Source organism: Pollachius pollachius (genome assembly GCF_949987615.1).
Source record: "Pollachius pollachius genome assembly, chromosome: 16".
NCBI lineage: Eukaryota > Metazoa > Chordata > Actinopteri > Gadiformes > Gadidae > Pollachius > Pollachius pollachius.
In genome coordinates, this window is record NC_136949.1 from 15,909,194 (window position 1) to 15,925,273 (window position 16,080).

At 51.1% G+C, this 16,080-nt stretch overlaps 1 protein-coding gene across 1 annotated transcript; it reads left to right on the forward strand.

Annotated features, from left to right (window-relative positions):
- Nucleotides 1–2,339: 2,339 nt before the first annotated feature.
- Nucleotides 2,340–15,036, forward strand: LOC307088340 (centrosomal protein of 170 kDa protein B-like; the record flags this gene model as incomplete). Its single annotated transcript, XM_079754193.1, has 19 exons — nucleotides 2,340–2,444; nucleotides 4,186–4,275; nucleotides 4,511–4,589; nucleotides 4,819–4,877; nucleotides 5,015–5,174; nucleotides 5,982–6,068; nucleotides 6,632–7,135; nucleotides 7,509–8,635; nucleotides 8,999–9,175; nucleotides 9,377–9,494; nucleotides 9,609–11,279; nucleotides 11,586–11,796; nucleotides 12,166–12,325; nucleotides 12,809–12,847; nucleotides 13,774–13,905; nucleotides 14,081–14,169; nucleotides 14,311–14,404; nucleotides 14,499–14,550; nucleotides 14,822–15,036. 19 exons carry the CDS (start codon nucleotides 2,340–2,342, stop codon nucleotides 15,034–15,036), a joined length of 5,169 nt encoding a protein of 1,722 aa, XP_079610319.1.
- Between the last annotated feature and the right edge of the window lie 1,044 nt (nucleotides 15,037–16,080).

A 16,080-nucleotide genomic window follows, 5' to 3' on the forward strand; every position in this document is an offset into this window, starting at 1 on the left:
CAACTGGTCCAGAATGCACTCGCCCGACTCCTAACTCACACCAAACCCTGGCACCACATCACCCCCAACCCCAAGGACCTCCATTGGCTTCCTGTCTCCCACCAAATGAATGTGAAGATCCCGGTCCTCACCCCAAATCCCTCCACCAACTGGCTCCCCCATTTCTCACTGTCCTCCTCTCCCCCTACACCCTCTCGGTCTCTCAGCTCCACCTCAGCCAGCCTTCTCTGCCCCCCCAAGTCCAACCTTCGCAGTGTAGGGGACAGAGCCATCTCCTGGGCAGCTCCCCGGCTCTGGAACCCCCTCCCCGAAGACATCAGAGACTCAGAGTCCCTCCCAGTCTTCCAATCCCGCCTCAAGACCCATCTTTTCTCTACGGACTTTTCTTAGCGCGCCCCCCAATCCACCTGTGTGTCAGTGCTGTATGTGTGTGTTGTTTGCTTTACTACCACAGCCCCTCAGTGAAAAGCAACTTTGAGTCATAGAAAAGCGCTATATAAATCATGTGTAAGTGCAGTCAAATTCTCTTTGCACCGCGTTGGTCTTTTCTTAAGTCTTTATGAATTCTCCTTCACATCTTTCCATGTCTTTATGACGTTTTCCATCAAGGTCAAAGCAAAGAGGTTAGAAAAGAATATATGACGTAATTTTTGGACCACCCGACCGCAACCAAGGTTCCACAGAAGACAGCGGAAGGGGCGTGGCTAAGGCTCTCAATGCAACATATATATGACGTCATGGATACATTAATTCCCTTTAAAAGGTAAATACGGAAATAAATATGTGAATAAAATAAATAAAATACACGTGGTGAATAAAATCAAAATGAACAGAAATGCTATGAGCCGCCTAATAAAGTGAAACCCTGAAAAAAAAACGGTGCTCATTGGCCCTTGGTATTTGGTGCTCTAATAAATTATGGTTATTTGTTCATATATTTAATATATTTAAATCCTGATGAAACGCGATATAGATTTATTATCAGTTTATGCTGGTTCGGTTGTAGATGTCGTCCACCTGCCGTGCAGCAGGTGACGCGGTGGTGTTGCGTCAACAACCTGCCCGCGCGCAGGTCCACAGGCGGTGACTCTCGCGCTGCTATAGAAATGCCATAACAGCACAGCAGCAGCATCCCGAGCTCGAGCAGCGACACAGACGGTCGGCGATTTCCCATTTCAAATAAAATCCCCGGTCAATATTAATTGCGGGTTTTTTCCTCACATCCCCGCGGTGCTGCTCGAGCCACACATGACGCAGGTTTGAATTAAAGACGCGGATATCGCGGGTTTTTGTTGCGGAGCGGCGCGGCGCATCTGGAGCGGAGGTAAGAGAGAGGATGGCGGGGAGGAGGGGAGGGACACGGCGCGCCCTGTCTCGGCCTGCCCGGCGTCCATACTGATGATTTGTATTCATAGGGAGGTGTGTATTGTGTGTTTAACTGTAGGTGGGGAACGAAAAACCACTGAATGGGTGTAGGCTATCCCCCGTGAATCTAAAACCGTGGTGTCAGAACACGCGTTGAGTCTCCATTCAGATGACATGTTATATTTAAATGGTGGCCTGTATCACATCTTGCTCTGCCGAAATAGACAGCGGCGCGGCTCTCTGTTTCCAGCGATTATCATCCGGCTCTAGAGATTAAGCCGCCCAGATCCTCGACCCTAAACGCTACGGTTTTCCCTTATTAAAACGGACTGTGTCTTTTCCGGACCAAACCGGTCCGTCCGTCTGTCACCGAGTCGCCACATAGCAAGGTTCTACTAAAAAAACCTCCCTCGATGGAGTGTTGGTCTCTGTAGCTCACCACGCGGCACCTGATTGTCTACATTGCCCCGCATAACGGTACCGGATATCAAGGGTCAACAAGCAACGGGAAAAGCCTGCAGGTTTGGTCGTTTAGGGCTACTCTGCATCCTATGGCTTCCCATGTGCCGTGTTATCGGTTTCCGCAAGATCAATTAAGTCCTCCATATCCATTATTAGGCTTCGCCTGAGTCGCGTCGCGCTATAATTAAATAATTAGTTAGAATAACTGTTTTCTGTGATTAAAAAATTGTTGGACTATGGTCGGCCTAATTTGTCTGCCTAAAACGCTGTACAACAATCTGTATGAATACAGGCAAGAACAGAATTAAGTCATACCACCGTCCATCATTTTCTCTCTATTCTCTATCATTCTGCCTCTCCTCTGTCATCCCTTCATTATTCGATAATTTCTCTATCATCCCTCCAACATTGTGTCTATTCACTTTCAACCCTCCATCATTCTGTCGTATGTTCTCACCCTAATGCTCTGTTTTTCCCAGCATGCCGTGGGGTGTCCCGGCAGGCTTGTGAAGATGAGTGTGACCTCCTGGTTTCTGGTGAGCAGCTCTGGGACCCGCCACCGGCTGCCCAGGGAGCTCATCTTCGTTGGCCGTGAGGACTGTGAGCTCATGCTGCAGGTGAGAACACGCCTGGACACACACAACACACCTGAGCACAACACACCTGAGCACAACACACCTGACCACAACGCAACCGGACACACAACACACCTGACCACAACACACCTGGACACACTCAACACACCTGAGCACAACACACCCGACCACAACACACCTGACCCCAACACAACTGGAGACACACAACACACCTGACCACAACACAACCGGACACACACAACACACCCGACTACAACACACCTGACCACAACAAACCCGACCACAACGCACCTGACCACACCACAACTGGAGACACACAACACACCTGACCACAACACAACCGGACACACACAACGCACCTGACCACAACACACCTGACCACAACACACCTGACCACAACACACCTGACCCCAACACAACTGGACACACACAACACACTTGACCACAAATCAACTGGACCCACACAACACACCTGACCACAACAAATGTGGTTATATAGAACACATCTGGACAGTTTGCACATGTGCAGACCACTTGCAGATTAGCTAAATATTGACTACAAACTAGTTCCAAGCTGAAAGGTTCTGAGTTCTAACACCATTGTCTACAGCTTACCGGTTGGATAAACATCGGCTTAATGATGTTAATGAATAAAAACTTTTGTAGGAAAGTGGGACAACTAAATATAAATTGAGTCCAAACGGATATTACACTGATGAATCACTCCACATTTTAACTGCCTGAATTCTGTTACTTGTTTCACAAAAAACATGCCAATTTTGAACAGTGGCCAACATGCTGTGCTGCCAGTGTGGTGTGTTTGGCTGTGGGTCGTGTTGTGGTTTGCAGTGTGTATTGTGTGTGTGTGTGTGTGTGTGTGTGTGTGTGTGTGTGTGTGTGTGTGTGTGTGTGTGTGTGTGTGTGTGTGTGTGTGTGTGTGTGTGTGTGTGTGTGTGTGTGTGTGTATTATGTGTCTATTGTGTTAGGTGAGTTGAGGCTGCAGGTCAGGTGGCACACAGCCTTTGTCTGCAGCATACAGCCACTACACACTATTTGTTAGCATATGTTAGCATACAGCCACTGAAAACAAACTGTAAGCATGTGTTAATTACAATATACAATATCTGTTAGCATGTGTTAGCATACAGCTAGCAATAATTATCTGTTAGCATGTGTAAGGATTCAGCCACCGAACAATATGTGTTTACATGTGTACAGCCAGTAGGCATATGTTAGCATCCAGACCCTCAACACTATGCCTGGCATATCTCAGTGACTGCAGTTGAATGCCTAGGCTCTACTTACGGTTAACCAGCTGGCACCCCATCACCATAGACATTCATTTTATAAACTAAATTATTTAAAATGTTCTGCCTGTACGTATGTCAATCATGGCACCCATTGCACTCCTGACATTCCCTGGAAGGAGGGATCCCCCATTCTGTGTTCCTTCTCAAGATTTCTGGAAGGGAGTTTTTTTCTTGCCCTCTGGGGGGGCTAGGGTCAGGGAGATGTCATACGGCCTGTTAAGCCCTTTAAGACTGTACCTGTGATTAACGGCTACACAAACACATTGAATTGATCATATGCTACACTCGTATGTAGCATACGAATAAAATCCATATTTCAGCATACTTTAGCAGAGAGCTCACGACAAAGCATAGCATCATAACAAGTAATACAGTACACACTGACAGATGATAAAGGGACTAACATAGCGTACGTGTGTGTGTGTGTGTGTGTGTGTGTGTGTGTGTCGTAGTCTCGCAGTGTGGACAAGCAGCATGCGGTCATCAACTATAACCCGGCGACAGACCAGCACCTGGTCAAGGACCTGGGCAGTCTCAACGGGGTGAGCGACTACCGCATCCCATCATCTTTAACCTTCCTTCTGTTCCCTTTGTACTGCTCTCTAATAATCCAGAATAATTGATTTGTCAATTAGGAGACAGGCTCACATCAAGTGACCAGGGTTTGTCTCCCAGCCGAAAGGCTCTGGGTTCAATCCACAGTGTCAGCCTCACCTTAAGGCCCCCTTAGTATTCTTTGTGTTTATTGGATGTTTTTTGTGTTGACTTCCTGTCCAGACGTTTGTGAACGACCTGCGGATCCCAGAGCAGACGTACTTCACCCTCAAACTGTCGGACATCGTGCGCTTTGGATATGATATCCTTTCAACCTTTTAAACCTGCTTCCCGACACCTCATTTGCGTCAATACCATGTCTCAGAGCCTTCCCACGACACCACTTCCTGTTTTAAATGAATGTGTTTGATGCATCTGCTCTCTGTTCAGTTGTTGTTTTTAGAACTAGGGAGTGCAGCACTTGGATTATTCCGGTATCTACTCCATATCGATGCTTTGATTATTAGGATGTTTGACCTTAACGTGAACACATACCCATGTCTACACCCTGGAGAAGAGCCAGCACATAGTGCCAGAGGAGGCTCTGAAGGTGTGTGTGTGTGTGTGTGTGTGTGTGTGTGTGTGTGTGTGTGTGTGTGTGTGTGTGTGTGTGTGTGTGTGTGTGTGTGTGTTATTGCTGTTGTGTGTTATTCTGTTCTAAAGTCCCCCCCCCCTCTGCTGTTTCAGCATGAGAAGTACACCAGCCAGCTGCAGATGGGCAAACACGCAGAGACGGAGGACCGGCCCCGACCTGAGAAACCGGAGCGCACCAAGACCCGTACCCAGATCCAGAACACGAGCCAGACCCTGGCCCTGACCCCGAGCCAGACCCCGAGCCAGACCCCAGGTAGAACCCCTAATCCCCACCACACCCTAGAAACAGGGTAGAACTATAGGCAGTAAAGAGTGTTGACGTAGCGTCAGTGACATCCCCATTGGTTTACACAGTTACAAAGCCGTAGATTTGTCTTTAGGGACGCCGCCAGTCCTTCAGTGTTTTGCAACCAGCATCGGAAACTATCCATTTTTGGCACATTGAGGGCTGGATTGAGTGTCCCTCTCGCAGTGGTTCAGAGGGTCGCTGTTTTAGAATCTAGCATTATAAGATTAATTTAATGCAGCACGTTAAATTCATGTTTCCATTTTCTTAGTAAAACAAACTGAGAATACTGTTTTCTATCAGAGAATACACACATCTCTGTATCCTGTCCCTTTATGATGATGTAAGCATCGTCAGATTTTCATTGTACTGCCCCTCCCCCTTTCTGCCCTCATCCTGTCTCCATGGAAACAGCTGCCCCACCCATCCGAGTGGAGCACACACATTTGTACTGTTTCCTAGGGGATGGCCGTCTGCGACAGACACAGTCCTGCTTCACAATTACTGACATTAAAAAATAAAAACGAATATATATCTATAAATCTATATTATTGATATAGACATAGATATATATATATATATAGATAGAAAGAGATGCAACATAGAGACAGACAGACAGAAAGGGAGATAGTGATAGAGTACTGACATAGTACAAATATTATCTGTGTACATGTATGTGTATAATTATATGTGTATTAATATACACAAGTGTGTTCATCTGTGTGCCTGTATACGTGTATAAAACACATCTATCTGTGTGTGTGTGTTTGACAGACTGCCCAGGACCCCGGCCGACCCCCCTGTATGGGCAACCATCTTGGTGGGGGGAGGAGGACATGTGCAGCGATGGTCTTCACCCAGGTCTGTATCCTCTGCTCCCTGGCAAAAACAACAGGCCTAACCTAGCGGCCATCTTGGTTCCATCTTGGTACACCAGCTGCTTCCATCACCCTAATAGTGTTAAGAACCGAGATGGCTGCCCGGTAAACAAGGTCATTTAATACACCATATTGTAATGTAAGGTATGTGTGAAGTAAGTGTTGGTGAACTAGTATGTGAGTGAGGGTGAATTGATAGATATTTCTTAGCTTTGGTGGTGTTATCTCAAGTGATTAAAAGGAAGCCGTCGCGCTTGGCTATTCTCTAATATTCAATTATACTGCTACATATGCATGTTGTGAAATAATTGCACTCTGCAACATCAACTCCGTTCCCATGAAAGATTTGACCTTTGATGTTATTTTCCAAAGCAGACTAATGAAGAAAAAAAAACTTTTCTGTAGCAACAGAGTTGATGTTGACCAAGCAGCACTTGAGAAAATATCCCCTCACAGCTCCCCTTCAGATGAACACTGAAGTTCAAAAGGGAAGTTTCAGGTGTCAAGTGTGTCTGAACACGCTGTCGGTGTGCTCCTTGTGTTCAGAGGCCCAGAACCCCGAGCTGTGTGACTTCAGGGAGAACCAGGCCGGGTTCCCCGGGTACCACCGCGAGGCCAGCTACTTTGAGATCCCCACCAAGGACTTCCAGCAGCACCCCAAGTCCCCGGAGGCCGAGCTCCACGAGGTGCCCACCAAGGACACGGACACGCCCCTCGCCACGCCCCAGGCCCAGGCTCCGCCCTCCCCGCCCACCCCCACCCCTCCCGTGGTCCAGAGCCATGCCTCCTTCACCATCGAGTTCGATGACTTCACGCCGGGGAAGATAAAGATCAAGGACCATGTGACCAAGTTCACGTCACGCCAGCGGAAGCAGCAGGCGCTGCACCTGAAGGCCCCGGTGGGGGCGCCCGTGGACCTGATGTCCGCCGAGAGCAAGGTGGCCGACTGGCTGGTCCACAGTGATGTCAGCATGATGAAGAAGAGGCCCACCTGCGAGGACGTCTACAGCACCAAGAGCGACCAGGCCATCAACACGAAGACCCTCAAAGGTCAGAGGTCAACCGCTATACAGGAGAGTCACGTGGTCCCGCTGTTGTTGACTCCTAGCCACCGGGTTCTGTTCCTGATGTCGCAGCCTCTCTGTAGTCATTCTAGAGTAGGACGCCCCTAACCCTGACCTGCTTATTTAATAATCAATCATTACAATTCCCTAAATAGTAAATAATTGAGGATCATCAACTAAGTAGCTTGATTCTTTTTTATTTATTTTTTATAAATAAAAGATTCATAATACACAGAAGCTTGGCTTGATACAGTAGTTCCAAGTCAGCCAAGTCACAAGTATGTCTTCCAAATCACAAAGCTGTGCCCTATCCAGTGTTGAGGCTTTCGGTTTTCTAAAGGGTTGTTCTTGTTGTTCAGGTCACCACCACGAGGACGGCACCCAGAGCGACTCTGAGGACCCCGTTCTCGTAGGGAGGCGGAGCAAGTCCAACCACTCGGTCCAGACCGACCAGTCCGAAGTGTCCCAGCAGACGGTCAAATCGGGTCAGTCCGTCTGCTCCCAGCAGGCGCTCCCCACGCCGGCTGTCGTCTCCCCATCCTTTCCTGACTCACTGTCCCAGAGCCCACCACAGAGCCACTCTCCCCCAAACCAGCCCCCCATCCAGGAGCCGCCGACCCAGGTGTCCCCAAACCACGGGTCCCCCAGCCAGGGGTCTCCCAGCCAGACCTCCACTCAAGGGCCCCCGGAGCACCTCAGCCAGCAGGCCTTCATCATCGAGTTCTTTGACGACAACCCTCGTAAGAAGCGCTCCCAGTCCTTCACCCACACCCCGGCCCAGGCGGACTCCTACTCTGCCCTCAAGGCCAAGATGGAGCGCCGCAAAGGCAGCGAGCGGCCGGCCTCTGTGCACGGCCACCTCCCCCCCACCCAGCAGGTGACCGTTCCCCTGAAGACCCAGGGCCACGGGACCCCCCAGCGGTCCAGCTCTCTGAAGAGGGAGAAGACGGAGGGGGACGTGCTGGCCTCCACCAGCCCGCGCGGCCCCCCCTCCAGACCCTTCGGCAGCGTGGGGAAGAAGTCCAAGCTGGTGCAGGAGTTCACCGCCGAGTTCCTCAAGGAGTCCGGGGGTCCGTCGTCTCCGACCAGGGACAGGCCGGGCCCTCCCCCCATGTCGGCCCCACCCGTCATGGTGTCCCCCGCCTGCATGCACCTCCCTTCCCCACAAGAAAGCCCCAAGACCCCCACCCCGGCCTCGTACCCCTCCTCGCCTGCTCTGCCTGTCCCCGTGTCCAGCACTCTGACCCCCACCCCTACGCGGAGTACCCTGGCCGCCTCTCTCGGCCCGCCCGCCTCTCCGGCCCGCCAGCCCAGCCCTGCCCAGGCCGCCATGCTCCCTCCGGGTCTAGTGCGGGGACTGGACCCCCGCACCCAGAGGGTGGGCCGGAACGAGGAGGACGACAGCCTGAGCGACGCGGGGACCTACACCATCGAGACCGAGTGCCACGACATAGAGGTGGAGGAGGCCCGCAACATGATAGACCAGGTCGGTCCGCAGGGGCTGGGGCCGGACGTCTACAGAGCTATCATCGCACTTTAACCTGCCTGGCCTCTCGGCTGTTGAAGCAGAATCCTCCTATATATACAACGGAAGAGTGCTTTAAATAGATTTATATTATTGCGATAGACTTAACCTGTGTTACAGGGTGCAGAAAATGATACATGTTTGAATGTATTAAGCTCTACAAAGTCGAATAATATGTCCTATACATACAAGATTTGTTTCTGAATTTGCATTACGTTGAAAATGCACGACACACCTCTTGACCTTCATCTCTACTTCCTGTCTCCTGTCTTCCCTCTGTGCTGCTTCCTCCTCCCGCATGCTCTGACCTCTGACCCCTGACAGGTGTTTGGTGTCCTGGACTCGCCAGAGTATAGTGGTGTAAACTCCTCTGTTTATAGGCCAGTCATTAATGAGGGGAAGGATGAGCACACTAGCCTTGAGAGCGATGGTAGTGCTGTGGATCCAATGCATGGCTTTAACCCGGCCACTATCAGTGGCACCACAACTGGCCCGGTGCAGGTAAACATAAACCCAGGAAGATACCACTGTGTAACGTTTGGGAGAACACCACTGCATGTCCCAATCCACTGCATGTGTTCCACTTAATGTATACCCTACTTTTCTCCTGACCCCCATCTAGTTTATCTTATATCTTGGTTGCTTTAAGGTCTGTTCATTTCCGTCGTCTTCTAAGGATGGTGATGAAATGTTGTGTTGCAGGTTCCTCCTGCTAACACAGCAGGAATGGAGGGCCCAAAGTGGGTCTCTCGCTGGGCCAGTCTGGCAGACAGCTACGCCGAGGGGGCCTCTCCCCCCTCTGTAGGGGAATCTCTGGATGGTGAGCCGATGAGATCTTGTTGTTGAGTGGCAAAGTCAATCCGAATGGCCCATGTTCATACATGGAATATTGTTTTAGTTTTTAAGGCTTCATTGGATCCCTGTTTTCCTTTAGATTCTCGCTACCTATCCAGCCGGTCAGTGATGAGCCAGTCAGAGTCCGAGGCCAGCCAGGTTTCCCGCACCAAGAGGCTGCTACCCCAGGTTCCTCCTGGGGAGAGACTGGAGGGTAGCACCCCCAGCATCCTGATCCAGCAGGACTCTTACCCTGGACCCGAAACCCTGGACAGAGAACCCAGGGCCACATGCCCTCCCGAATCTGGCCAGCTGCTTAGCATCGGAGACGACGTGGACCCGGACAGTCTGAGCGACACCAGCCGTTCGGACGATGGACAGGAGCGAGCTCACAGGACCAAGGCCAAGGCCACGGCCAAGGCCTCGTCCAGAGCTCCTGGCCCTCAGGTCAGACCTTCAGATAGGGTTTCTCCATCCCCATCCACCAAGTCCACCTGTTTCTACATCGGCTCCGACAGCCCAGGAAAGGCTGACCCACCCCGGAGCCTCAAAGAGGCCCCATCCAAGAACCCGCCCACCACCGTTCTGATTCGTCACTTGAGTGGCCACGAGCCCCGTAGGACAAGTGTCAAGCCCAACAGTTCGGCCCCCAACCTCCAAATACAGGACAAGGATTCTGTCCCCACGAAAGACGGCGCAATCGTCAGGCAAGAGAGCTTCACCAAAGAGCGCCAGAGCGACACTGTCCAGAAGAAGAAGCTCCCGCACATCTCCAGCCACCCGTCCATCAGGGACATGGAGCAGAGGAAGGAGGCCGCCCCAGACGTCTTCTTCAAGGAATCCGAAGGCCCGCTGTTCCATTCCTCTGGGTCTGGTCGCAGCTCCAAGAAGGGAGGCTCCTCCAGCCACATGGGGGACTCTCTGTCCGGGGAGTCGGACGTGGACACGGCGAGCACTGTCAGCCAGGTGAGCAACAAGAACACACCGGTCACCTCCGTCTCCAAGAAGCGCTCGGCAATCAGCGGCCTGCAGAAGGAGAAGTCCTCCTCCAGCCCGTCCATCCAGGAGAAGGGGCGCCAGCTCTCCGCCCGCGAGCGTCTATCAGAGAAACGTCGGAGCCAGGTGGGGTCCGATGCGTCCGGCGGGAAGGCCGAGGCGGCGAAACGCTTCCACATGCGCCGTAGCGCCGGTAACCGCGGCTCCCTGGACCTCTCCGAGGGCCAGCCGGGGCAGAGCTACGGCGACAACGTCTCCTCGGACCACGAGGCCGGCTCTCGTACGTCCGGCCGGACTAAGAAGCTCATCGCCCCTCTGCAGAAGGAGGACAACGGGAAGACCTCCAAGACGGCGGCCCAGCAGGTCCTGACCCGGTCCAACAGCTTGTCGGCCCCGCGGCCGACCCGCGCCTCCATGCTCCGCCGCGCGCGTCTGGGCGAGACCTCGGACAACGAGGGCGCCGAGACGGACCGGGGGTCCCAGAACTCGGACCACGTGGGGGCGGCGTCTAAAGGCTCGGCGGAGAAGAAGCTCTCTCGGCTGGACATACTGGCCATGCCCCGCAAGAGAACCGGCTCCTTCACCACGCCCAGCGACAACGAGGCCGGCCCGCCCCCCGCTGGGCGCAACAGCTACTCCGGGCGGGAACCCGGGGGCTCCAACAGGAAGTCGTCGGTGGGGGACGCCAGGCAAGCCGCCACCAAAGGCTCTGGAGCCGCGGCGAAGCAGACCGCTGGCCGAACCCGGTCCAATGGAACTAAGTACTCTGGAACCGGTTAGTACTGGCTGCCCCTCTCACCCATCTACCCTCAAGCCAATAAGTGGTTGTATGAACAAATACTACATTGTGTTCTTTGAGGTGAGATAAGAAACATACGAGATCAGTCATACAAGAACATACAAAATCAGTGATCAATATGGATCAATTTTGATCACTGTGATCGGTATTGGTCACTGTGATCAATATTGACTTCTAGTCGGACTCAATTTCAGTGTCACATTGCGGGTTAGCCGTTGGAGGTTGTCGTGGAGATCCTGAGGGTTCAGTATTCATGTAGAATAACCAATCGTATTGTGTTAGCCTCTCGCCGTAGGCAGAAGGGTTCGGACTACTCCTCTTCCTCGGAGGAGGAGTACGAGACCAGCCCCGGCACCTCTAAACCCCGACGCTCCTCCCAGCCCTCCGCCCCCTCCCGCCCCAAGTCCATCTCCGTGGAAACGGAGGACGACGACCCCCAGAACGACGTAGACCCTTACCAGAACTGGACAACGCACAGCGCTGAGATCGCAAAGTAAGACCTGGCTCCGCCTGTCACCGATCTACCAGGGGTTCCCAAACTCTGTCAGGCCGTTTCCATGGTTAGCATCACAATAATTGACTTGGTTATCGACAACTCTGTGTTGTTATGGACCATAGAAACCATCTTGTGCGCAGGATAGTCTAGGGGATAGAGTGTTTGACCAGCTGCCAAAAGGTTCTGGGTTCAAACCTTTATTGCCCAAACGTCCACCTGTAGGCATCCTTGAGCAAGATGACCCCTAACCCCTCCCCTTACCTGCTCCTCAATGACATGAATCTGGATTCACTGTAAGTTACTTCGGATCAAACTGTGATTGATAAAGTAAAGTAAATCAGTAACTGTGTGTGTCGGGTTCCTCAGGCTCAGCCACGACCTGGCCAAAGACCTGGCCATCCTGGCGAGGGAGATCAACGACGTGGCCGGGGACGGGGACCCCCCCGTAGCCATCGCCGGGACCCCGATCTCCTCCCCGAGCTCCCAGCCCAACACCCCCGCCTCCCCCATCTCCTCCAGGGAAGAGGTGGGTCGCCATAACACCTCTCCCCCATCCCGCCACCACCCACTACAGCACCCACACCAAGGCACCCAGTCCTTGTAGATATACCAACTGAAATGAGACCTTACTGACATTACTTGTGTTTGGGGATGTCGCCAAGGTGTGTCCAGTGTTTGCTGGAGAACAAGGCAGAAGGGTGATCAGTGGTTTGACGTGGTGTCATAATCATTACTAAATGTAATTCTATTCTCTGTGCGCAATTTTTCAGGCCTGTTTGAGCTGGTGTGGTTTTGTGGTAGAAAGTCATGTTTGAGATATAGTGGTATCAAGTGCTATTCGTGGAAACAAATACTGCTAGAAGGACCAAGTCCTGTTTTGAGGTCTTGTGGTATTCAGAGGAAACCATTTCCTGACCAACAAGGTAACTGTGTGGTTTCTGAATAACATTGTGGTCATGCGCTGATCGCCGGATTCTCATCACCCATCATCTCTCCACTCTCCGAACAGAGGCCACTTCCATACTCTCCAGGGGTCCGACCATCTCAGGTGTCTATCGTTGACTCATTAGTCTCCCCTGTCTTCCGATTGGTTCCCCTCCTCCACCACCCACCCTCTAACCACCGATCCTAACACGTCTCCACCCTGCTTGGATTGCCCCAGGGCACTAACGTGACGCCACAACAGTTGACACCGCACATGAACGGGAGGTTCATGGGTCTGGGCGGTGGCTGTTGACCACTCCTCTGCACTCTCCTTCTCCACACCTGGTCCCAGCAATACTAAGACTCACTGCATATATTGTTTTCCATCGCAAACGCATGTTGACTTGGATGCATGCATTCACATAGCACGGCTCCCACCGGTAATGACACTGGTCCATTGAACCAACCCACTCACGGCCCATAGACACACTAGCCTTCTGGTCCACTAGAACCACCTGCCTCCTGGTTTAGATAACCCCTCACCTACTGGTTTAGAGTACCACCGACCTACTGGGTTATAGAAAAACGGACCTACTGGTCCACTAGTACCACTAACCTACTGCTTCAGAGAACCACTGACCTACTGGTGTCAGTAGAACCACTGACCTACTGGTTGAGAGAACCATTGACCCACTGGTTAATGGAACCAATGACCTACTGGTTTAGAGGATCACTGACCTACTGGTTCAGAGAACCACTGACCTACTGGTATCAGTAGAACCACTGACCTACTGGTTTACAGAACCAATAACCTACTGGTTACAGTAGAATCACTAACCAACTGGTTTACAGAACCAATGACCTACTGGTTACAGTAGAACCACTAACCTACTGGTTACAGTAGAACCACTAACCTCCTGGTTTATAGAACCACTAACCTACTGGTTACAGTAGAACCACTGACCTACTGGTTACAGTAGAACCACTGACCTACTGGTCTTGGTTGGGGGGTCTCCACCACCACCCATTGTGACTTTGTTCTCTTTCCAGCTGGTCCAACATCTCCCTGAGGCTAGTTTAAACTACCAGAAGCTTCCTCCAGGTTGCACCACTGTCCTGGACGCAAACATGAATGAGGCGGAGCCAGGTTCTAAGCAGCGCCGTCCCTGGAACCGCCAAGAGGTCACTGGCTCCTCCCCTTTATTTACTCTCATTGTCTGTAGACAGTCGAGTGTCAAAGGCCGTCTTAGGCGTGGGAAACACTGCAGTCAGTTTTAGTGTGCTGGGAAGAGGTTTCTTCAGACTGGTTGCTGCATTATGCTGATGGCTCTGTTCCGTCTTGTTGGGACGGTTCTAGGTGATCCTGGACAACCTGATGTTGAACCCCGTGTCTCAGCTCTCACAAGCCATCCGGGAAAACACTGAGCAACTCGCTGAGAAGATGAAGTAAGGAACAACGCTGAACCCGTTCAACAACGTACAGTAGCTCATTCACTTGAGGACCAGATGTTGAAGAGCTGATGGGGAGCCTTCAAACTGTGGAAACCATCTGCCCTTAATCCCGTCCGTTTCTTCAATCCTTCCTAGGGTTCTCTTCCACAACAAGGCAGAGGTCTGGGAGGAGATCGAGGCTAAAATCAACGCTGAGAATGAAATCCCAATTCTGAAAACATCCAATAAGGTGGGAGCTGTCCCATATTATCCTGCATTTCCGTCAAGGAACTGGATTACCTTAAATAGAAAGAGCCTTTACTGACACATGCTTCCTCTCACAGGAGATCACCTCTATACTGCAGGAGCTCAGGAGAGTTCAGAGACAACTAGAGGGTAAATGTCCTCCTAGAGAGATTTTCTATTTAGTTTTTACTGTAGTACTTAACATATCCTCTCTGTTACTGTAATAACTTGATTTAATACACAGCCTTTACTTTAGTATCTTAGTTCAATACCAATTCTGTGTTACTGTATACCTTGATTTAGTGCACAGCCTTTACTTTAGTATCTTAGTTCAATACCAATTCTCTGTCTGTAGTTCATTATCATAATCTCTTCTTGACTGTAGTACATTTAGTTTAATGTCCTCTCTCTGTTGCCATAGTCATCAACACCATCGTGGAGCCCTCCAGCCTCCAGGTAGGGGCCCTGGGGCCCACGTTGACCAGCCAGACGAGGCCCTCGGCGCGGGACAAGAAGCCGACCAGCCGGCCCCTGGGGGACCGGCCCCGCGGAGGCCCCTCCTCGTCCAACGCCAACGAAAGCACCAAACGGTCGTCCCGCGGGGCCGCCGGCGGTGGGGGGCATCACATGTCCTGAGCAGGCCACCGTAGTGCCTCTGAACGGGGGATACGTTTGTCCGTAGCTAGTAGCTATGTCCCGCCCACTGGCTGATGACTGACAGCCTTTTAGTACCAATGGTGTTGAGGACATCTCATCTAGACCGTCAACAACACATGTCTGTAAGCATCGTGTGTGTGGTGCAAACAGAACACAGCGCCTCTCAACGTCCATCTGTACTTTGTATCCTTTACAGAAACTATTTAAGCAACAACAACCAATAGTAATTGCTTCCGCGCCTGCCAACACGAATATAAACAAAGTTATAGAAAATATTGTTATGATTATTAGTCGCTTGCAATACAGTACAGTCAGTGGACCCTGTATCAAAATGTATGGAGTATATTTATTTGTGCTTTGATAATCTGTCATTGGTCTGTATTTAAGGGAGAGGGGAGGTATAGAATGTGTGTTTCCTGTCCGACCGGGACAGATCAAATGTTAGGGGTACTGAATGTGTGGAGGCTGAGTGGCTCCCTAACGTGGACACAGAGGCCCGTTTGTCAGTATAAACAATGAAAAAAAAGAATGTAGCTTTAAACAAATTAAATCAATACTCACCCGGACATCCCAATGCTGAACAACATGGCTTTCTGATTCTGAATGAAAAAAATGTACACAAAAAAAGTCCATCTCGCTATCTCCTGTTTCTAAAAAATGTGTGTAGCGTGCCTGACAAGGGAAGTTTATTTTGAATGTCTTGGTTTGTGTTTGTCTGCAGGATCAGGCCTCGACCTCTTCTATGCACACGCCAGTACGGTTCATCTCATATCTCTTACAGATGGAGCCAGCACTCCACCTATGAGCCCTTTACCCATTCATCTCTATGGTAGCTGAACCATTCTCATCATAGCCAAGGTAACAGAAGCTTCTTGCCATCGCTATCGTAACGGAAGCTTCTTGTCACCGCTATGGCAACTGACGAATTCTGGGCATCACTATGGAAACGGCAAGCGGAAGCGTCTTTTCATCGCTGTGGTAACTGAACCAACTGTTCTTGTGTCGCAATGGTAATTTGTGAAG